This window comes from Rhyacophila brunnea, unplaced genomic scaffold, assembly GCF_057557595.1.
Source record: "Rhyacophila brunnea isolate RB1 unplaced genomic scaffold, BYU_Rbru_1.0 scaffold_2, whole genome shotgun sequence".
Taxonomy (NCBI): domain Eukaryota; kingdom Metazoa; phylum Arthropoda; class Insecta; order Trichoptera; family Rhyacophilidae; genus Rhyacophila; species Rhyacophila brunnea.
In genome coordinates this window covers 27,024,933-27,049,866 of record NW_028232859.1, presented here as the reverse complement: position 1 = coordinate 27,049,866, position 24,934 = coordinate 27,024,933, and the positions used below count along the sequence as shown (strand labels likewise).

Sequence of the window (24,934 nt, the reverse complement as noted above, 5' to 3'; positions counted from 1 at the left end):
AATGAATGGTGCCCCCCCCCCAGTCAGCTTCATTATTTGGTCGCTACGGCTCTTCTCTGGAGGCCACCCAAAACTTCCATTCTCTCCATGTTGTCTGGTCTGCGCCGGACAATATGTCCAAAATACTGCAGAATGCGTCTCAGAAATATTTTCAAGAGCCGTTCTTTTTGCAGTCTCTGGATGATTGATTGGTTCGTCCTGTGCTCTGTCCAAGAAATACGAACCATTCGGTGCCACACATCACGAAGTCATCAATTGCCTTCCGCTTCCTTGCCTTCAGGGTCCACGATTCGCCACCGTATAACAATATGGTGAACACTAATATTTGCACAAGCATAATTCTTGTGGAAATTGAAATTCCCCAATCCTTCCATTGTATAGTGGTAAGACGTGTCATCGCATTTTTTGCAATCTGTATGTGTCTTCTTATTTCCGCTTTTTCCACGATTTGGTCGATCCCAGATATACAAACTCGTCCACTGTTTCGAAGTTTTGGAGTATACTTGCTGTTGGTAGAAGGTTAGCCCGATCGACAACTATTGACTTGGTCTTATTCTTATTAATAAGGAGGCTATATTTGTGACTCTCTTCCGTAGCAGCTCTGTGAGTTCTCTTTCATCAGTAGCGAGCGATTTGAGTGGTATTATCTGCGAATCATAAGTTTATTTTCTGGCCACCAATTGTTATTCTGCCTTGCCATTGGATCTAGGGATTTCTGCATCATAATGCTCTCCATATTATTGAATAACTGGGGAGATAAAACACATCCCTGACAGACTAGACTCCCTTCTCATTTTGGAAACTCAAGAAAAATATGCGTCTGCAATTTGACTGTATTATTATATTAAGGCGTATGGGTTGATTCGCAAGAATCAGATTTGACATAAGCGACACAAAAAATAACCATATGCGAAGCACATTATCAAAGTAAAAAATCGAAATCAGAGGTTTTAAAAGTGTTGAATTAATAATATTAAATTTATAAAAAAATTTGTACGTAGAATAAAAATAGTAGACCCCAAATAAGAACCTCATTATTGATATGCTGAATTTGTGAAGTGACACCTTTTCTTGAACCTATCATATTGTAGGCTCAAATTCAGTGCAAATATTTTTCAAAAAAAAATCTAATACTCGTGTATGTTTCTGAGGTGTTTCAAATTGTATGTATGTATGTGTATATTATATATATATTATTATCGATGTGTATGAATACAAAAAAACACGAAAGTGTGAACAAATATAATTTTATTAATTTTCATGAGCTAACATTACAAATTATAAGTTTAAAGCATTCACAAGATGGCATTAAATGAATTGAACTAAAAAATTAAGATGGCAAAAACTATGCTTGCACTCAAAAAAGAAAGCAATTCAATGAATATTTGTCGAGGGACGATTTTTTTAAAATTTAGTACACAACAATTAAGATTTAAGAAACCATTATTATATCGTGCATTTGACGGCAGTACGTTTTGGTCGCCGCGGAGGATTTTGGAACATCAGTGTATAGAAAAGTAATAACTGATTCCTTAATTAGTGTATAGGCTTAACGGTATGTAATGTATTAGAATAACTATAATAAATTGTTTTTTTATAATTCTATCTTCTTTTCTATTGATAGCATCTAATATAATATATTGAGGGTTTCTTATATCCATCGACCGCAATACACAATTCATATAAAATGTTGTCAGTTGTGATGTGAAGAGTAATATTGTTTTATTATTCAATGAACTATGTTCTTACCTCAATATATTTTTGACTTGAGTTTAATAATTACTAATCCCTAAGGTAATTCAACTCAGCATTAAATATATTAAATTCTAATGGATTTAAGTTTTGTACTATTTAATTTGAGTCGTTTCATGCGATCCGGGTTTACTAGTATGGATGGATTCCGGGGTTAAAACTAGTATGGATAATAAAGTTTTTTTATGCATAGGAATGATTTTTTTCCCTTTCAATACAGTGAAAAGTTTTTAGAGGTTCATTATTTATAAAAAATGGGATATAATCCTATGTTTTTGAGATACCAAATATTGTCTTTTTATTTTTATGTATTTCTTGAGAAAAAACTATGTAAAATGAAAAAGAAACAGTTTGACAGTTGAAAAACAAGGCGATACCTTTGTGTGTTTCCAGATTGTCAGAAAAATTCCATAAACACAAAAATGTATCAGCTGATATGTTTTTGTGTTAATTTTTTTCATTTTAATTATGAGGTACGTTTTAGATTATTTCCTTACTCATATGTAGTATATACGGAGATACGTTTTTGTGTTACAGATAGAACCAATTATAGGTAGTGAAAAATTTTGCATACTCAACTAAAAAACGCATATTTTGTAGATACGTTTTTCTGTTAAACACATCGAATGTATATTTTCAACATAAATAAGTATGATGTAGAAAGATAAAAAATTTAATAGTGGTCTCTGTAAAGTACATTGTCTAGGTATAGCATTTTACATTCAAACGAATAGTCGCAAGCTTTGTTATTTTATGTCTATTAAAATCACTGAGATGCAAACATTGAATTGATATAGTTTTTCATCAGTATGGTGTTTTGAGATCACCGAGCCGCAAATATTTAAATGAGCATACGTCACATTGCTATGGTTTTTTTACCAGAATGTGTCATTCGATACAGAAAAACTTCAGCATTTACATGGGTAATTTATGATAATTTATAAAATGGGTTATCACTTGGTATTCATCACATACAGATATTATTTCGACAAGTGTTGTTCGGTGAACTTTTTCAACCAAACATTACATTTAAGTATGTGTAAGGTTATATAATATATAACTCAAATGTTCACATTCGGTACCAATGTACAGAGCATATAAAAATGCCATGTAAAATTACGAATAAGGCCGCGATCTACCCAAATTCTAGAAAAATTCTATGCATGAATATTTTTTACTAAATTTAGATTTATAAGCATTACCATTCAGAATAACAACGATAAAGCTGATCTATTTCAAACCCATCACAAATAATGCAACTCGGGTTACTGCAGCTTAATCTGTTAAAAATTATACGGCTTAAATAAAGTAAATAAATGTCTAAAAAAAATTTGAAAGTTCCTCATACATTGCACTTTCTTAAATAGGGAAAATAAAACTAATATCACAATCAGGACATGACATAAATATAAAATATAATTAAGCAGGTATACATTAAACATAATGTATTAGGTTTTGACGTAGAACGATGTCTTTGTATTCGGTAAAATAGGCCGCCAATAGATTAGTAATGATGTCCAAAGAAATTACTACATTAGAATCGCTTACAACTTTTGAGAAAATAAACAGCAAAACAAAAATTATACAACTTTGTAGAAAGGGGTACCCTAGCGGTAAATAACAAGTTTAAACTGGTTGAACCCTCAAGGACGGCGAGACGACTAGGGAAAAACAGTCTCAATAACTGTGCTCTGGCAGTTATTGTATGTGGGTAACACTGTGCGATCTCAACCGATCAGAAGGTTTACATTGTATTTTGTAAAACATTCATTCATTTGATAAACAAATCAAAGTAAAAAAAGCCTTTCAATAATATCTCGCTGACAAATATAGTTCCATGTCCAGAAACCCTTCAGCTCACTTTGGTAGTAAACCGCAGGAACTTTTAGGATGTAAATTTATTATGTACATGATAGAGTAACTATACACATTTTATTTAAAAAAATATATAAATAAACATTACAATTCAAGATATCAGTGCAAGGAAATCACCGTCATACGATCGTTTTTTTTTTTAATCCCAACAAAATTTTATAACTTCATGATTGGAATAAATTAAATGTATGATTTGTAAACAGTGACACATATTATATTATTATGGAACAATGTTGAAAAGACAACAGTTTTTTCTTGGCTTCTGTGAAAAATTGATAGTATTATTATGAAAACAGAATAATAACATGTAAAAAATACAATTTTTATATTAACACTTTATTTTTCGTTCTTAAATTATTCTTAATCTGACACCGATTGTGAATTAAACAAACTCCATCTTGGTATTTTATGAGCTTCCAATAGTAAAATGCCAAGTATAACTTCATGTTAGTATTCAGTATCATAAAATATGATGTGTCAAAACTGAAAATCTATCGAACTAGACTTTAATTTCAGAAAATTTACATTTTTTCTGCTATCTTGGAAATATTAAGCTGCCATCATTTATACAAAATATTTTATGAACATACATATTACTCTGAAATTAATTATGAAAAATCATAGTGGTAGCAAGTCAAAATAAATACAGTAGAATCTCACTAATCCGACACTGTATACAACCTGATTACTGGAATAATATATGGAAAACTGGAAAATAAAAAACATTAAAATGTAACTTATATATTACTTACATATTATAATATGATCTGAAAAATCGTAAAGATGTCCGAATGTTACCAAATATGTTGTAGCGTGACGTGATTGCTCGCCTCTGATAGTACCGGACATCTAAAGTGGCAGATTGGTGAGAATCTACTGTATTGATATTATTCTTAACCCAATGTTTACGGGCTCTTTTGATTAATTTTTTAATTAACGTGTTAATTTGCATTTGAAAATCAATTTTGTGCGGCCCATAAGCATTGGATTAATTTAGCATCGACATCCACAGTAGAACCTCAATTATCCCGATTTTATTATGAGCATCACTAAAAAGCATGAATGAATGGTGAATTTTAAGTATGGTATGATTTTTTTTTCTAGACAGTGTTGCCTGAAACGGGCCTATTTATGCGCCTTATTCGACCATTTGAAAGATGAGTTCAAGGAAAAACGGTCAAGTTTGGCGTACATAAGAGTTCTCTTCCTCCAGGATGCGCCATTCAGCCATCCAACAAAGTGACCGTTGCAATGGCAAAATTACATGAATTGGGCTTCGAGTTGGTTTCTCATCCATCATATTCCATTCTGCAAACTTGACCACATGCAACTTCTTACTATTCACATATTTTAAAATTTGGCTCGGAAAAAAAATTACGAATTAGGATGTAATCACTTCACAGAGCTCAACACTGTTTTTCAGATGGTATAAAAATACACGCACGATAACCGAGTGGCTTACGAGTTGGCTTATGTCATGGGTCCCTGGTTTGAATTCTGGGCTATTTTTCAGTTTGTATTTGGAGTCAGAGTATGGACGTAATAGGTTGAGCAAGTGGCCAACATCCATTTCTCATAAAAACAAAAAAAAAACTGTTATTACAAACCCCATTTGATCTTATTAGGATCGGGCATGGTCAAAAAAAAAATAGGAAAATTAGTGGACTGTGTGGACTATTTTGTTCCCAAAGAATGTGTTTCACTTATTTTTTAGCAAATTTCAAATTACCCTCAAAATTGACAGCACAGTTTTACCCGTTACACCTGTTATAATATTTATTTTCTTCAACAAAATTATTTTTAAATTACATACCATTTCAGGCAGAACAACCCTTAGCGGGTCTTGGACTCCTCCCAAAACTTTTGATAAATCAAATATAAAAATATAAAATACCAAATCAGTCTAGATATCAATCAAATCACGTGCACATTGACATGACGTGTGCAAATATATATAATTTTAGAGTCTGCCATATTGATTGCTAATATTAACAATGTTACACTCAAACATTTTGGGGGACGGAGGCAAAATAAATTGACTCAAGGTAGCACAACTAGAAGGGGCAGGTGGAGCTCCAGCCCCTTCCGCATTCCGTCATTTCTCATGCACCTTCATATGCCTCGTCAATGAACCCCGCTGTATGAAAGCTTGGTTACACTTATCACATTTATGTGGTTTTTCACCAGTATGCGTCCTACGATGATCAATCAATCGTCTCTTCGATATGAAGTTCATAGAACAGTAGTCGCAGCTGAAAGGTCGTTCTCCGGAGTGCATCCGGCCGTGCTCTCTCAGGAATGATTTTGTAGAATATGACTTATTACATATTTCGCAAACATAAGGTTTTATACCTTTGTGAATGAGCATGTGTCGAGTCAAGTCTGCCTTTGTGAAAAACGGGAATCTGCATGTGGCGCAAACGAACCGTCGGTCTTTATGCCTGAACATGTGAGATGTCAAATAACTGCTCGATACAAACTTTTTGCCGCAAATTTTACATTCATAATTTTTCTGTCGGTTTTCTGTGTGGGTATCTACGTGATTCTGAAAAGTAACAAAATATTCTTATTAATTAATAATCATTTATTCATTCACGTGGCGGCAGTTTCTCACGAGAAAGAAACAGTGTGGAGAAAACACTATAACACAAAGCAAGTCAACCAACCTTGATGTAAGTCTATTAAATTTGTTGTATTTTCACTTCATTTATCGATATTATCATGCCCTAATAGGGGGGTTTAAGATTTTCGATGAGTGTGGGCTGTAGAAAATGTAATGCCACAAATCCTACAAAATATAAACTCACTTTTCGACGATCGTTTTCAATAAATTTATTTTTAACGTATGGGGGGATTTCAAAATGTGACGTGACTTTGACAGAGAGCTAAAATATTTTATGATAAAATGTGACAATGGGGGAAGGAGGGAGGTATCACAGAAGACCCAAAATTATGTAATGTCATTTATACACGACTCCTTAGCAGCATGTGTATAAATTACTACACAAAGCTCATCGATCTTCAATGAATGAAAATAATGTAATCGTCTTTTGCTTATTGTCATGTGACTCTTTCTACTTGCTCATGCACAATTCATTAAAAATGCTGAGCTGCCGGTATTATCACAAGCGGACTTCAAACACAGCAAAAAATTGTCAGGACAACAATGTTAGAGTATTCTTACCTGTAAGCCACCAACTGATTTAAATGATCCTCCACAGATGTGGCACACAAAGTCCTTCCTCTCTTGGTGTAATTTTTGGTGATTACGAAGAGTCATCGATGTTTTGAAAAGTTTTCCACATGTTGGACATTCTAGAGTCTTTTCTGTTATATTGTGAACAAATTCTTTGTGATTTCGTAGCCCATGCCATTGTTTAAATGTTTTATTGCAAATATTACACAAAATTTCATCCTGCAATGAGTTAAAAAAAAAACGGTTACAAAAAATCAGTACGAGCGGTCCTTGACTTTCATTCATAATTGGTTCCTGAAAATGTGTACGAATGTTGAATGTACGACTAAAGTAGAGCAATGAAAAAAAAACATCAAAAAATGTGTTTTAAAATATTTTGGACAATGAGGAAATAATATCTGCACGTTTTACTTCCAGAATAAACCTTTTTATAGCATTTTCTGAAAAAATCAGTGGTTTTCACTGATGAATTGAATGAACTATTTTTACGAAATACCTGTTTAATTTTTACCATATTTTGTATGTATGCACTATAAATAATCCGCAGCTTTTGCTGATTGGACACTTGTCTGGTTTTTGGGGTGGCGGATTACTGAGAGAGTACTGTATATCCAACTACAGGATTAGAATCCGAGATAAACATTTAATTCACTGCAGGCATTATTTTAATAATCAAACTTATGGCACAAAAAATTAAAGCCAATGGAGTAGAAACAAAGAAACATTCATATTGTATTGTATGATCTGTCAAATAAATTTGTAATATAAGTATTCAGACAGTGAACTACAAAACCATTTAAATTGCCGTACTGACACTTATAATTTTTTATATTTATTTACCTTCATTCCTTCGTGTGTCTTTATATGAGATTCCAATCGTTCAGGAAAAGAAAATTTCTTATTGCATTGAAGACAAGGATAATTTAAGTGTATGACTTTACGTTCTTTTAAGAGTTTTTTTTTCCATTTCTCTTTTGATTGTGTAGCATTTCTAAACTTTTTTCTTTTTTTGCTGGAAAAAATAGTTGTAATAAATTATTGCTATGTAAGTAACTATAATTTTATTTTCCACGTGTGAAAATGTTTTAGAGGCAGCGCGGAGATCCGAATTCGGACTGGCTGCTTGCTTTGAAAGCGAAGAAACGATGTTCGACCCGGCTTAGTCGCATGCTTCAACATTTCAAGAGATTTTCAAGAATTTTAACCTGTCCCGGCTGTTCTTCGAGCCAACCGGACTCGGTAAAACGCAAGACTGGCGAACAAGAGGGATTTGCGGTAGCGCCGTGCATTGTCAATATACTCCAACTGAGGACCGGACACGGATCAAAAGTATTTGATACGGTAATAAATACCATGCGGTTTAACAAAACAAAACCATATTCTCCTCATATACTTTGCCTCGTTACTGAGGACTGTGATCACTGAAATTACAGGTTTTGCCAACAATCTCCTTCCACCTTGAGTGATTCTGTACTGATTTACTTCAGACAATCAATGGATAGTTAAAATATTATTGCAGGATTCACAGCAGTTGTATTGTCTAGTTTTATAATGGTATGACAAATATAATAACTATTGATTATTGACAAAATATGTGGAATTATAATTCAATGTAATTATATAATGATTATAATAGAATCCAATCAAGTACAATTTAAGACAATTAATTATCATTGTAAATATTCACATTTCTGTTGTTGGTATAGTTTTCTCATCCCTCATGGATAAATCGGCCTCTTGATACATGATTCCTCCGGGATCATTGCATTCATAATTTGAATTCGTAGAGAAAATATTTTCGCTTATGTTAATTTCACTATCTGTAATTATATTAATAAGTATATTAATTGATTATGTGATTAAATAAGTGAGCACAAAACAATTATTAAACGGGTATTATCATGAAATTCTTATAATTTGTATAAAAACCCAACTTCAAAGGTAAATTACTATTTTCATTACTAAGCGGGGCATGCCTTGATACATAGAAGGTTAACATAAGTCTTTTTAACGAGGGGTAGTTTTTACCCATTCGATCAACACATAGATTTCTTGCTTAATATCAAACACGTATTGAAAAAACTTCTGTTCTGAATTTGCCAGACCAGAATAATTCAAACCCACGGCTTCTGTGACGGAATACTTCACCACAATCAAAGATTTAATTTAATTTTTGAATTTGATTATAACAAATCATTGATTTACGATATAGGATAGGCTTTTAGCTAAATTCGCATACATAAGTTTGACATATACACTATCTCAGACAATTCGTGAGGTAATCGGGGTCGTTCATCGGTTACTTATTAATATTAGGCGGTCTACAGCCAATAAGGTATCAGCTGATTAGCATGAAACCGCTATGATTCAGGTGAGCCAAAACTGAAAGTAGAAGGTGTCCGATTTTCATGTGTATGGGCATCTCCATGGGCGCAGCAAAAAAAACTAACCACATTGATTCAAAACATAAAAAATAATATCATGAATCATTAACCCATTGGCAACCGACTTTATTTTTGTATATAGAATACAAAATTGACTTCCAACAATCAAATATTAATAACTCAAAAAGCATGTGTTTAAATCATTTGATTTTTTGAACATAATTAAAAAAAGGATGCTATAATATGATTTAAAGGACAAAAACTACTTTAATTATATAGCGTAATCTATTTTCATGATAACCCATAAATACCGTACTTTTCGCATTTCTAGCAATAACTGTAATATCATAAGTCATGATATTATTACAGTTATTAATATATAATAAGTCATGAATTTTTGTTCCGAAACTTAAATATACAAATGACAATTTGTAATAAAACTATTCCCTGTATTATCCTGTATCTAAAATCGCTCTCAAGATTTGTAAATATTTTAACGGTAACTGGACAAAACAGAACATGACAAAACAGAACAGCCAGGGGAAAAATGAAACATTAATTTTTGTGGAATCTATTTAGGTTAGGTTATGTTAGGTTAGGTTAGTACCTAGTCACCCAATCATTTTGAACTTTTTGAAGCACGCTATTGGTTTTTAATTCCAGTTCGTCGGTGTCTTTTGCTGCTATCAATATTAACACATCGTCAGCAAAGGCTTGTATGTGTATATTGTGGGGTAAGAGTATTGTTAATAGACTGTCTAAGGCGATATTCCATAGTGTTGGGCCACAAGTCGAGCCTTGGATGCAACCTTGGGTTTGGTCTTGTTTTATTTCTTCGTCTGCATACTTTAGTTTTACTTCCCTATCTTGTAGATAACTGCAAAACAGTTTGTACAAGTTAGGCGGTGTTGACTTGATTGCAAGGGCGTTTTTTATGTGTGGCCACCATGCGTTATCAAATGCACCTTGAATGTCTAGGGAAATTGCTATGAGTGATTCTTTCAATTCGAGATGCGTTGAGATTATGTGTACGGCTTTGTTTAGTGCGTGTTCTGTTGATGTTTGAGGGGTAAAGCCAAACTGTTTAGTGCTCAATTTGTTGTTTTTTGTAAGATGCCAGTGCACTCTCTGAATTGCTAGTTTTTCTAGCACTTTTCCGAAAACGGGAAGGAGGCCGATAGGCCTGTACGATTTTGTGTCCATAGCATCTTTCCCAGGCTTAGGAACGGCCTTAATGATCGCTATTTTCCAGGATTTCGGGAAGTGAACGAGTGTCAGACATTTATTGTATAGTAGTAGAATTTCTTCAGGGAAGTTTTTTGCGAAATTTTGGCAGATATCTAATGTGAGGTTGTCGTGTCCAGGTGCCTTTTTTGGAGTCATATTCTGTAAGGCGGATAGGATCTCAGTAAATGTGAATTGGATATCATCCTCTCCGCCCGGAATATGGTTGTCTGATGTGTGTCTGATGTAGTGTTGAATCGGTGTATCTGTTGTTGGATCATCGTATGGAAAGAATTTTTCCATTAGGGCTTTTGCAGAGTCTTTTGCGGATGAGTGCTTTACTCCCTCTGTAGTAAGTGTCGATTGAATATTGCTGGCATTAGTTTTTTTTGTTATTTTGTATAGCGAAGACCATGCTGTCATTGGCGTCTGAGATTCATAAAATAATTTAGCGCTTTTAATTTTTGCTTCCTCAATGGCTGTTTTGTATGCTTCTCTTTTGTCGATATAGTCAGTGAGCTTTTGTGGTCGCATGATGTCACTTGAGTTCTGTAATTTCCGTTTTGATCTGAGAGTTATTCTTTTCATTTTTGTTAATTCAGCGTTCCACCAGATTGGATTTTTCCTGATATCATGTTGCGTTTTTTGTGGGAGTATTTTATGGCATGCGATAGAGATTGCCGAGGTGACCGTTTCCACTGCAGTGTTGAGTTCAGGAGTTGTATGTATGTTTTCAAGGAACTGTTTATCTATGTTAAGCTCGGCCATGTTTTCCCTTGTCAATTCATTTATTTTTCTCCAGTCGGTTTTTTCATTTGTTATAAAAATGCGTGTTGAGTCGGTCATGGGTGAGAGTACGCTAATTGTATTGTTCCAAGTAAAGGTGATTGGGTTGTGGTCTGAGATGGGGTTGTGTTGGTCTTCTACTGTCCAGTTAGCAATTTTGTGTGTTGTGTTTGGTGAAGAGATAGTGATATCGATATGAGATTTTAAATGTTTCCCGTTCCGCCAGGTGCTGTAAGTTGGAACTGATCCTTCATTACATACGTGCCACCCAATGCTGGCTAGGCAACTGATGACCTCATCGCCTCTTTTGTCATTTTTCGGGCTCCCCCACCAGTTGCTTTTTGCATTGAAATCTCCTCCTATTATATATTCGCCTTTATCTTTTCCTAATTTTTCAATTTTTTGGAGTGTTACCAATGTTGAGGATGGTGGTGGTATATAAATTGATCCAATCGTTAGCTGCAAGGTTCCAGATTTCAAGGTTGCAAATGCATTGCACTGGTCAGATATGTCGCTTCTCCAAAGAAGGCGGAGGTTAGGATTGGAGACGATTATTACGGCTTTGCAGGGGTTTTCCGATGTTCCGTCGGCCTGATATATTGTTAGATTATGGGGAGATGTTACTCTGCCCGTATTTCCGACGTAAGGCTCTTGAAGAAGTAATATATCATAGTATTTGGCCTGAGCTATTATGTGATCCATTGCTGAGCGGCATCGCTGAAGATTTTGTTGAAGAAAAATAATATTTTTGACTGCCTTATTCCTAGAAGTTTGATTTTTCTTTTGGTCTGATGTCCATTGGTCGACTGTTGCTATCTGGCTATGATCGATATTGGCGTGTACTAATTTTATTTTAGCAGCCATAATCAATTGAGTTGAGAGACTTTTTTAAATATGCTTCTTGTGCAGGGCATAGTTTTTCCCCTGTTTTGTGACTAGCGGGCTTCCCGTAGCGTGTACAAGTTGCACATATTGGTGTTTTATTAGACTGTGGACACTCGGTAGATATGTGACCCTGTGATGCACAGTGGGAACAGACTTGAGGCTCTTTACAAAATTTGCTCGGATGTCCATACATGCAACATTGTGTGCACAATGTTATACCAGTAAAGTCACGCACTCTGTGTGACGACCATTCAAAATAGCACCGACCTTGTTCTATTAATAGGTGCCTTACTGCTGGTTGGACATAAAATACTCGGTGACATGTAGGGCCTTCTCGAGGTCCTGCAAGATGACTGCGGATGGTTGTTTTTGTGAACACTTCGGCAGGTAATTGTATTTCGCGGATTGATTGATGAATGCCTTGTAGGAAGTCTTCGTCCTCAACTTCCCGGGGTACATCATAAATGATTATACGTGGCAGTCTTTTGGGTGGGATTTTTGCTTCCAGTTTGTTTGATTTGAAGCCTGGTGCGGCTGCTAGGCGTTCTGAGTCGGACTCTGTGGCAGTATTTATTACGACCCCACGATTCTTTACCAATCGTACGCCGGTAATTTTCACTCCTAACTCTTTGGGATTTATCGCTTCTTGTATGATGGCCTTTGTTGAAGGTTGTTTGAAGTAAACTCATGGGGTGAAGACGTAAAACTAACCTTCTCAGATATTAAGACAAATATAATGTTTATCAACAAAAGGAAAATACGAACACCAGAAATCCAGTGGAAAGGAAAACCGAAAGAGTTGGTCGATTCCTTTAAAATTCTTGGCATAATACTAGACAGGCACATCAATTGGGCGAAACACGTCGACTACATATGTAAGAAAGCAGCTCAAATGGGAAAATTCTTTTTAAAAACAGCAAGAGCCACTTGGGGGGCGTCTCCTGAAGTTTTAAAAATCATATATCATGGAGCTGTGGAGCCAACCTTAACTTACGCGGCATCGGTCTGGAATAAAGCAACTCACAGAAAGTCGATCCAAAAAAGACTGAATTCCGCGCAAAGACCTTTCGCAATATCAATTTGCAAGGGATATCGCACAATATCGCTAACGTCAGCACAAGCCCTGGCAGGAATAGCGCCAATAGATATAAAAATACAAGAACTTACAGGAATAAGTATACCAAGTTAAAACAAGCCACATACTTCCCCGACACTTACCTACAGACAGAACATACGAAAACAAAATACACTACACACAACTTCCACATCCTGGTAACAGACATCTAGAAAATATAGAACACATAGGAACAGTTGACGAAGACACTAAAACAAAATACCACATCACAGGATTGGAGATCTACACAGATGGCAGTCTAATCGATAACAAAGTAGGGGCAGCTTTTGTAGCCTACGAAAATGGAACATTAATAACACCCCGAAAATTTAAGCTCGAAAGCTACTGCACTGTTTTCCAAGCAGAAATATTTGCTATTAGAGAATCTCTCGAGTGGACACTCAAAAGATTAAAGTTCCACAGACACGACTATGTAAACATATTCTCAGATAGCCAATCCAGTCTGGTAGCTCTCCAAAACCCATCATCGACACACCCACTTGTAAGAGACATTTTAACACTGTCAACACAGCTTCGAATGATAGGAACAAACCCCAGATTCTTCTGGATAAGAAGTCACACAGGGATAGCCGAAAACGAGGAAGCTGACAAATACGCCAAACAAGCCACAACAGACAAAAGACCGTTAACCTATACACACTTCCCTCTGAGTTACGCAAAACAAAAACTAAACGAAGATACCATAGAGCTATTGAACCACAGATACACAACATCCGCCACAGGATCAATAACGCAGAAATTTATTCCAAACATAAACTGTGCCATCACTCTTGCCAGGAACTTAAAAATATCACACGAACTCACACAGATACTAACAGGCCACGGATCGGTGCGAGCTTATCTAAAAAGATTTAAATTGAGGGATGACGACTGTTGTCCATGTGACGGCAACACATCTCAAACTGTGTGGCATGTCATCAATGACTGCCCTATACTAGAAAGGGAGCGATGGACTCTCAGGACTCGATGTAGACAACATAATCACGAAATTGACCTCCAAAAGCCTCACGAAGCACTAAGCAATAGAACAACACAAGAACACTACACAAAATATTTAATCCTGGCCATAAAGAAAATTAAAGATATAAATGGAGGCACCTAATTGGCCCCACATCAATGCAACTAACCCACCCAACCACCTTGTACGAAAAAGCAAGGGTATGGTTATTATTAAAAAAAAAAAAAAAATCATTTTGAACATATTATATTGATTAGGATGAGATATCCTAAGCTTGCCGGCAACACCGAGTTAAGTCCCGTTTATTTGAGGCTTTCTAGCGATTAGGAATGCAGAAATTAGGTATATAATTTGATTTATTATAGTCTATTGAAAATCTGTGCTATTAAAAATCTATTAACATAATAGAGATAGGACAATTTCAATATTAAATTTATATTTTTCCTGAAAGGTCATAGTTATATTTATCGTTGTTCTGTTTTGTCACTGTTCTGTTTTGTCATGTTCTGTTTTGTCATTTTCTGTTTTGTCATGTTCTATTTTGTCACTGTTCTGTTTTGTCATGGAACCATTTTACCAGATGTTCATTCTTAACGCCGATAAAAAGAACGGTCAAAAACCTTTTGCGACACATTATTTTTAAGTGTTTTCCGTTATGGAAACACGAATACATCATTTTATTCAGTGCAGTGAACTGTTTTATTAAATATTTGACTACAGATTCAATCAACAGATGTCACAAACGGAAAATTAAAAAAAATATTTAAAAGGCTATACTATTTTTTTGTACACTATTTTTAAAGTCCAATATTTTATACCGATTGGTAAGAATCCCTGGTTTCTAATATTTTCACCTTGTAGCCAACTTATCTCATAACATATTTAATACCATAAATCTTCAATAGATGCCCTAATATAGTGTAAAAAAAAACATTATCAAGTACCTGTTCTAACACGAGAATTTCTCATGTTTGGGCACAATGGGTTAATTTATGGGTTACCGTATTGTAAAAGACCTAAAAGATTTATTTAAAGTGAGTTGTGATCTATTTAATGATAAATTTCGATGTTAATTCTATTTTTGTTATGAAGTTATATTCATTACCTGAGAGACCTGGTTGTATGGTAAACGTGTCTGGTATTTCAATTTTGATATCATTCTTTGCAATATCTACATCTCCTTCTATGTTTGGTTTAATATCATCACAAATTTTAACGCAACTTTGTAGTGTTTTGTTAGATGCAATGCATTGCTGTTTAAATAAAAACAATTTGTCAAGCAGATCAAAGCAAGTGCGACATAACACTTTTGGTAAAGAGTCGCTCAATGATACCTGAAAAGATATAGAAGAATACAATATAATTAATGAAACATTCGATAGATACGATAATTAAAAAGAAGCGTTGCCAAATGTTAGTGGATACCTTCACAGTAGTGCAAAATGTAAACATTTCCGATGTTGATGTAGTGAATAAATTTAAAAAATCTTCTTTCGTTGCCAAGCATGCTCTACAGACTTTATGAATATCCATTATATTCGAAAGATCAGAAACATAACAATACGTTTTTCATTATAATATGTACATTTATTTTATTGTGGTTATTATTATTATGACACCGATTGATTGATACAAAAAGTGACATTTCCCTCAATATAGTGTTACAAGGATAAAGACATACACTGATCAAGAAAATCGAATCATACCTAGGTAATTCGTCTCGTACCTGAAATATAGGTATATACCTAGGTACTTATTTAATATTTTTTTAATTGGTACCTTATATGTTTGTTGCAAATTATGAAGAAATTTTATTATTTCTACATTGAAATTGCTTGTTGGTAGTTTACTATTTTCATAAATTTTACATGAATTATTAAAATACCTAGGTAGGTAGGTAGGTATGATAAATGCAGTTTCAAAACTAGATGGAAAGTAGGGATGACCTTAACAAGCTTCCTCTATCCTGGCAACATTAAATATTTGCACATGGTAGGACATCACTACTACAATAGATGCTTGAGTCTGTCAAATTGTCAAGTAATAATCAAACAAAAATAGGTAGTAATAATTGATTGTCAGATTCACACTATCACACGTGAATTTGATATTGCGCTACTACAATAAAAATGGAATACTATCGCGGTGAATCTAGCTATCAAGTTCCATTATTTAATCTAGACAAAATGAGTAACAATCAAATGGATTTTAACAGTGTATGCAGGGCCTGTTTATCGGGTACCGAACACTTGCAAAACATCTTCAGGACATGTTCTGCCGAAGTATTCTTGTATTGCACATCAGTTCAAGTGAGTATCGTTTGATAATCCGGAAATTCTTATGTCATTTTAAGTAGGTACCTAATTAACCAGTGTATTTTTTATTGTAAGGTATCTGAAACCGATGGGCTCCCCGGTCTGCTGTGCCAACCTTGTCTGGACTTGCTCAATCGCCTTTATTATTTTAAACAACTCGTCATCAGATCAGATTCAACATTGCGACATTACGGTCAATCACGGGTAATATATTATTATTTTTAATATGATTTATCCTGGTTTATTAATTAACCTATTCAACTCTGCAAAGCTGACAGACATGCAAAGTTAAGGCCGATGGCAAAAGAAATGTTATATATTCGAGCCAGCAGTCTGAATCGATGTAATCTGAATCTTGTGCTTCTTTTTCAGATAAAAAAGGAATGTGTGAATGAATATGTAAAAGAAACAGTGTCACCTAACGTTGCCCATGAAAATACTGATTGCCCGAGGCAAGAGACATTACCGAGTGAAGTGATTTTGCCTGAAAAGTCACCTGCGTCTTTACCTGACTTACATTCAGATGTAGAAGATGCATTTAGTAATAATGACTATGAGGAGAAAAAGAGAAAAAAGTCAGTACATAAGCATTGATCTTTTATTTATTATTCATATAATTATGCAGATAATGATAATTTAAAATTTCACAACTGGGAATAAGTTATGAAATTTTTTAAGTATTTTTCTAACGCAATAATAATAAAAAATTTTATATTAGTATTAAGTAATGTGTTTTATTTTATTATTAATATATATTTCAATAAAGTAAGCAATAAAATAATTTTAAACCAGCAGCGCTCAAATAAGAGGCCCTTTTCTGACTGTGTAATTTAACAAGATAATAATTAAAATAGTATATTGTAATATAAGTAATATTAAATAATTACGGAATGATGTAATAAAATAATATTAATAAATACGAAATGAAGCAACAAGATAATTTAAAATTTCTATCGCGCGTACATAAGTACACGTACCGATTTTTTTATTCATTCACTCGTACTACAGTGTAAGCAAAATGCTGTAATGAGACATGTTCATTACTTTTTTGCTGCCTTGAAAGAGAGAGTGTGAATAAGAGGTGAACACTTTCGGAACATCAATAATGTCACCCGAGTCCGTGCAGTGCAAAAACTGGTACAACATTATTATTCTTCGAGGCACCATACATTTGATAAATGTCAAATAATATTTTACTGCAGTTGAATCAACAACTATTAGCCTATAGGGTCAAATACATTTAAGCTATAAAAAAAACACATCTTATTGAATTGAAATACCATATCTTCAACAATATTACTTGATTTATATATCTAAATAAATGTTCTATCTTCAACTGTGTAGTGTGAAATGGTTATCACAGATCTTAGATCTTTTAGTGGAATCATTTTACCATGAGTATGCGCAGATGTGATTTCTTCTCATGCGCATGAATTAGACAGGGCTAATGTGATTCTTGTTATGGTTGCTATCATTGACTCTACTTACATCAAGTCTATTGCATTGCTTTCTCTCGCTCGGCGCTCCTCTGGCTATGAATTTCACCGTAATGTGGATGGTATGTTTATAGTAATTTTCTTTTTTAACAAGACCCACATTTTGCTTTCAGGTTACAAAAATCAACAAAGAAGAAAAAGAAAAGGTCTAAAGATAAAAAAGACAAGTCTAAAAAAGCAAAAGCATTAAAATGTCCAAAATGTGATAAAGGTTTTCATAAATATGAAAAATTGGAAGCTCACATGAGAAGTCATTTTGGATTAAAAGTGAGTTTTATAATAGCTTATTTTCAATTGGATACAGGGTTGTTCACTATTATAGCCATATTGACTATTATATTTTTGACATAAATTTCATTTTATGTAGTAAAAGAAATTATTGTCTTATTTGATATCAAAGTACTTAGATCAAAAGTATACAAGTTTATAGAATAGTACAAAACTTAGATCCATTAGAATTTAATATACAATTTGACTTTCATAAATTAGCTTCTTATATTCGGATGTTATATTGTTATTAAATTTTTTTTATTGAAATACTGAATATACACAAGATTCAAGAATGTTAGATTCTTTTTATTGAAAATACAAAATTTTGAAAAACCTCAAGTATTTATACCTAAAAATACTAGAATTTTTTTTGGCCGAATAGAATTTAAACTCACGTCATTCTATGACAATAACCGTACAATCTGAGGGTTTCAAACTCTGCCAAAGAATGGCAAACAACTTTGTAATTTAAATCAAGTTAACCCATAGGCGACTGACTTTATTTTTGTGTATAGAAAATTAAATTGACTTTCAACAAACAAATATTAATAACTCAAAAAGTAGGTATGTGTTTAAATCATTTGATTTTTCGAACATAAATAAAAGAAGTATGCTTTAATATGATTTAAAAGATAGAAACGAAAACAAAAATATTTAAAGCAAGATAAGGAGGTTCAAGGTTTTTAAGAATTTTAAGTTTAGTGCTAAATATAAAACCAATTAAGTACGTCACAAAAAAATTAAAAAGCTGCTTGTTTTATAAAATGTAATCTATTTTCATATTTATGATAACCCATCAGAAAATTATTGACAAATGCCGTACTTTTTGCATTTCTAGCAATATGTGTAGTTTTGCTAACTTTTTCAGAAGTTACGATTTCTTGTTCCGATACTTCAAAATACAAATCATAATTTTTAATAAAACTGGTCCCTGTGTTGTTTTCGTGCCTGTTCATTAATGGGTTAATGCATATTACATGATTTATAGCTAGATTCAGGCTATCCGACTTCATTTATGATGTCCTAGCAATTGCTAATAATATTAAACCGTATTTCAATTACCACTCCTGATGAGTCATAAATAGTTTAATCAATAAGAGTACTCACCCAGACAGTGGATGAATATGAATTCAAATCCCACTCTGTCGAACTTATTTCTCAGACTTTTTAGGGTTTCTGAAGGCTTTCAACATTTTCTTTTTTCAATTGTAATATTGTTATTCAAATTTATTGTATCTTATGACTTTAGGCAATTCACGAGTATCCGTGTGTACAGTGCATATGAAATGTGATTTATAATAAGTTTATTTACAATCTTTCCACATTTCATTCGATAAAAACATGTTATTATTTAAATTGCACTGCACCATGATTTCATTGTGTTTGATAGTTAATTAAAACGATTCATTATACATTTGAACATTTCGTTGGGCTACCCCCTTGTTACCATACAGTGGAGTATTGTTTTTAGCCGGACATAGAATGCAGTGAATGCAACAAGAAGTTTACGAGCTTTAGTAATCTGAACAGCCACATGCGTGTCCACACGGGTATTCGTAAATACAAGTGTACCACTTGTTTTAAAGACTTTGCTTATCTCAATGTGCTTAAGAACCACGAGAGGGCGCATGCGGGCATCAAGAAGTACGTCTGTCACGAGTGCGGTGCCAAATTCGTGCAGCCTACCAATCTCAAGGTAAATCTACCAATTGTTTTTTTTTTTTTTTTTATCCCCTTTTACATCATGAAAAAATCATCCATGTCATATTAATTTAAAAAAAAAAAATACCTGACTGAATAAAGTATACCTGACCTATCTTTATTATTAATAAATATGGTGATTTTATTATACCATTTGATAGAACCAGAAAACCTGATGAAAAAATACACCATAATACACACTGAAGACCCCAAATTTGTCCAAAACACTACAATACCTCTGGTGTTCTGAATTAATGTACACACACACAGCAGTAATGAGTATTACAAATCATTCGCACAAACAGATTTTTTTATCCACACGCACATCATTGGTTTGTGTTTGCGAAAATACCGACACTAACGTGGCTCGGTGCAAGCGTGTTCGTGATACTATCTACATTAGCATGCAAGTGGCTCGGGCAATACACGCAGGTGTTTACTGAGCATGTTATTTTATGTATATTTAGAAGAGGACCTCTAAATATACATAAAAACGGACGTTCAATTTAATGTTTAATTTCTCTCTTATGACTTGGTATTATGATAACTACAACTTGACTATAACTATGACTTGGTAGCTATGTTTGTTAAAAAAAGTATTTACTCTTACCTTGTACCAGAAACCTAATGAAGATGCATTCTTTTTGTTTAACACTACGACAGGCCACGAGTTTCACTTATAGTAGTTTAGTAATACATAGCAGAGAAATAATCACAGAAATATCACGTAAATGAATTGTTACCTCACCGGAATCGAATACAGAGCCCTCGGATGAAAAGCCAGTGTATAGTGGAGCATTGGACTACGAAGGCCACTGTGAGATATTTGATTAAGACATTAACATTATTTTATTTGACAGTCTCACCTTGTGGAGCACTCAGGGGAAAAACTTTACGCATGTAATCAATGTGGAAAAAGATTCATCCAGCCTGGCAATCTCAAGATACATCTGATCAGACACACCGGCGTAAAAAACATTCCTTGCACAGTTTGCAACATGCATTTTTACGTGAAGGGAGACCTAGACAAACACATGCGGTCACATTCCGATAAAAAACCTTACGCCTGTAAAATGTGTGATAAAGCGTTCAAGACACAGAGCTTCCTCCTCGTTCATAACAGAACACATACAGGTTGGTGAATGTTTTATAGTATCCAGAGCATATTATAGAAATATATTATGCAACAAGTAGAGAAGACTCCTTACTAAGTGATTATACAGCACTTACCATATATAAATACCAGTGGCAAAGACGTGATTGCAAATGATTATTTAATATTTCACCTTCACTTTTAAAGAAATTTGTGGTTATACAAATCAACATTATTATTAATCAGCATATTTAAGTTATATAGTGACATCTATTTATCTCAACCGAATCATTGGATTATTACAGCCTATTTGAAGAGTTAGAAATGCATGGCAGCCGGCCGTGATGTCATGAATAAATATTTGCAACTCCTTAGAAAAAAGTAGGCAGCCTAGCGCATAGCAATCAGCCTGACGCATAAGCAGAAAGTGCAAAAAAATAGTTAATCAAAAATTATTAGCAAGTTCAAGTAAGTTACATACAACAAAAAAATTTGGAGTGATCTGTGACGTCGGTTAGTAATTAAAGTAATACCTACTCTGATTTGTCAATGCCAATCGCCAATGTAGCTCAATTTAGAAAGCGTTTCAGTGAGTATTAAAAGCCATTAGTTAAAATTTGTCATAATTAAGTAGGACACCTTTAGCATTGTGGTCAATGTGCGTGGGCGCGATACCCGAGAGATGCAGGTTCGATCCTGTGGGGTGGGGAGGTGTCTTACTTTTTCCAAAAAGATTTTTTCTATTGGTTATAATATATTTTCTCAGAAGTGTTTTCAAAATTATGTATGTTCAATAATTAGAATGTTACATTCTTAAATTTTATGAATTATTCGTTGAATAAAAAAAATAGTTGATTAATTATTATATCTTCATTACTTAATGCAAACATACAAATAATGTAAATAAGACATGCAGGTAGTTTCTTAATATATTTATCAGTAAAATACTGAAGACAAGACAAAATTCAACTTCCATGTTCCGTAAATGTGACTGTCAATGTATGCATTATTTTCGGTTACCCATTGCTTACTTTCATTCAACAGGCACTCTTCACCACTGATATACAATGTAGCAAGTGTTCCCATTCGTTTGGACACAGATATGTAGCTACATACAGATGAAGATGGAAAAGGTTTATTTTGTGTCCTGCAGTGTAGCACTTTTTTCTCCCATTTTCATAGTTGGGCAATACTTTGTATCTATAAACTCCACTCCATATGCTTTGCATCAGAGTGCAAATGGTAATTTACCTTATGTATTTTATCAACAGTGGACTAGTTGGTAGAACGCGCTCATTTATGAAATCATCTGGTGCCTAAAAAATGGCATACTTATTGTTTTTGTAATGTGTGCTTAGTTCAGAGCTACGACCCAATGGGTTGGGCAAATGGCTAATAATTACTCCTCATAAAAAATATCTATTAATATAGCTTCTAACCTGTCGAAGCTCATATGCTTCGCCTAGTAAATATTATCGTATATAATTTTTTGTATTTAGATTTCATTTTTGTAAATAATTTAGCTTGTATTATTAATAATTGAATAGTGATATGTAGTATTAATTGTTTTGTGTTCCAGGAGAAAGACCGTTCGCATGTGAGTTTTGCCCAATGAAGTTTATGGCGCAAAAGGATTTGAAAAATCATCGGATGACCCATACAGGCGAAAAACCTCATAAGTGCTCGGTGTGTAATCAGGCGTTCATCCAGAAATGCGCCCTCAACCGACACATGAAGACTCACGACAAACCGCAATATATTCATCACCCCCCACCTCACCCCTCATCCATCGTACCTTCCATTCCCCCTGGATATATGCCAGCATAATATAGTAATGCTTAGTTATATTTGTCATTTCTTCAACCAGTGTTTATTGAATTAATATTGTTTACCATCGACTGAGGGTAGGTTCTTGATGGAAATTTTAATTAAATTCTAATCGGTCAGTATCCCATATATGAGTTTTAGCAATCCGGATTTCGCCAATTGGTATCTTCATAGTTTATGTTTTTCACCGCTTGAGATTCCATTTTATGATCTCAAGTTTGAATAGATCCAATTAGTCAATTTTGAAACACTACTATGTATCAGATTTTATACTGTTGAATATTATACAATAAATTTATAAAAGACTGCAGAAGCTAATTTTTAAATGATGATAGGCCACTTTGGTTTTGTTTATTGTCGACTGTATGTAACCTGTGGGTATTATCCTAGAACTCATATATTATGAGTACCAAATCCTCAGATCAAAATTTACAATTTCAAATGGACCTACGAAACAAACAAAAAAATATTGCCATCCATGCGTCTATTTACCCATAATAATTGATCTTTGATAGAAACATGTCCATAACTTATAACTATTAAATTTTGGCAAATAAACCTGATCTATCAATGCATTTGGCATGATTTGGCACAAGATGCTAACATACAAAGGATATGAATATTGTTATTTTTAATGTGTGTACTATCTCTATAGTTTGTCTTTATTTTTAGTATTCGAAAGAATGTATTATTTATTGCAACTCAATGAATATATTTCCTATATTGTGAAAATGTTCCCATATAGGCTGGCTGGTAAAGGACTTGATCAATTATTTTTGAAACATTGTGGATAAACAGTATTACATACCAACATTTTAATGTTGAATAATTAATATTACATATTTTTTTAATGTAAAATTAATACCATAATATTAAATTTGTGCATGTTTAAAGATTTATAACTTTTCTAATAAATATCTGTTTGTATGTATTTAGTTGTAGCTATTGAAAATCAGTATGTATGTATTTTTTGTACAGTCTAATCTTTGTAGAAGAAAGACATGTCCTTACCCATTGATATACAAAATTATTGTGTGTTAAGATTATTGTCTACCATTCGTGAGATTAATTATTATTTAGAAAATGTATTCCTAAGTCTGAAAAATAAATAGGTACATAAAAAAAATGCAGCTCATTTTCTTTAATTTCTTGAAATGGAAGTAATCAATCCAATTTGACAATCAATAATCAGCACAATATGCCAAGGAGAGATAGAAGTTTTTAGAAGATAATGAAACGCACAAGTTTTACATAATGAAAATGATTTTTTATTTGTATTTGATCTAAACAAATATTTGCACATAAAACTTAAACTTCAAAACTCTAAAGAAATGAAAACATTTTAAAATAAAGATATTGCTGCATACGATGAAACCGACAGGCAATAAACTAACTCAACAACTGACAGTAAAAAAACAATTTATCCTTAAAGATTATTTTCTGTTACACTATAAGGCGGTGCATTTCATTCAAAATATCAACATTCTTCATAAGAGGTTAATAATAAGTTAGTAGGAAATTAAAAAAATATAGTAACAATTATCATATAAATCAATAATTCACTCGTTAAAAATGTTATTAAAATACATAATTCAATCACAACATACATTAAAAGCACTTATATTATTATAAAGAACAGCTCTTTTACTAAATTAATAAATGTAAACAATAAAAACCTCTTTAGGATTATTATTTAAATAATACAATAATCATAACACCTACTAAGTGGTAAAGTAATTTTATTTTATAGGGATTCTATTGTACATATACACCTATATCAAAAATAGAACAATCAAATTGACAATTTAAGATGGACAGTAGATTTTTATTTGACTTAAAATTTGAAGCAGTCTCTTGAATAATCCTTAAAATTTGTATGTATTGGGTTGATTATTAAAATTAACTATAATATTACCGACTGCAAAGAAGTAAGACTCGTAGAAAATTTCGCTAGGTAACTCACAAAATGACGTTAATGAATCTAGTGAAATCTACATTAAGGGGGGACATGCTCGTCGAAGGTCAAAATTGAGTTTT

The 24,934-nt window shown here is 33.3% G+C and overlaps 2 protein-coding genes across 3 annotated transcripts; one reads left to right on the top strand and one right to left on the bottom strand.

Moving 5' to 3' along the window:
- Positions 1-3,768: 3,768 nt before the first annotated feature.
- Positions 3,769-15,879, bottom strand: LOC147072128 (uncharacterized). The gene is made up of 6 exons (XM_085946892.1): positions 15,621-15,879; positions 15,301-15,529; positions 8,511-8,643; positions 7,664-7,835; positions 6,812-7,042; positions 3,769-6,172 (listed from the first exon to the last, which is right to left on the bottom strand). The coding sequence occupies exons 1-6, from the start codon at positions 15,726-15,728 to the stop codon at positions 5,723-5,725; spliced, it is 1,323 nt and encodes a 440-aa protein (XP_085803018.1). The 5' UTR covers positions 15,729-15,879; the 3' UTR covers positions 3,769-5,722.
- Positions 15,880-16,180: 301 nt separating this feature from the next.
- On the top strand, positions 16,181-24,015 carry LOC147072127 (uncharacterized). Of its 2 annotated transcripts, none has more exons than XM_085946891.1 (7): positions 16,181-16,504; positions 16,586-16,714; positions 16,883-17,085; positions 18,120-18,273; positions 19,889-19,972; positions 20,838-21,111; positions 22,650-24,015. In XM_085946891.1, the coding sequence occupies exons 1-7, from the start codon at positions 16,325-16,327 to the stop codon at positions 22,895-22,897; spliced, it is 1,272 nt and encodes a 423-aa protein (XP_085803017.1). In that variant the 5' UTR covers positions 16,181-16,324; the 3' UTR covers positions 22,898-24,015. The 2 variants fall into 2 exon arrangements, with proteins under 2 accessions (XP_085803017.1, XP_085803015.1); XM_085946889.1 differs by having other exon boundaries at positions 19,748-19,972.
- Positions 24,016-24,934: the final 919 nt, after the last annotated feature.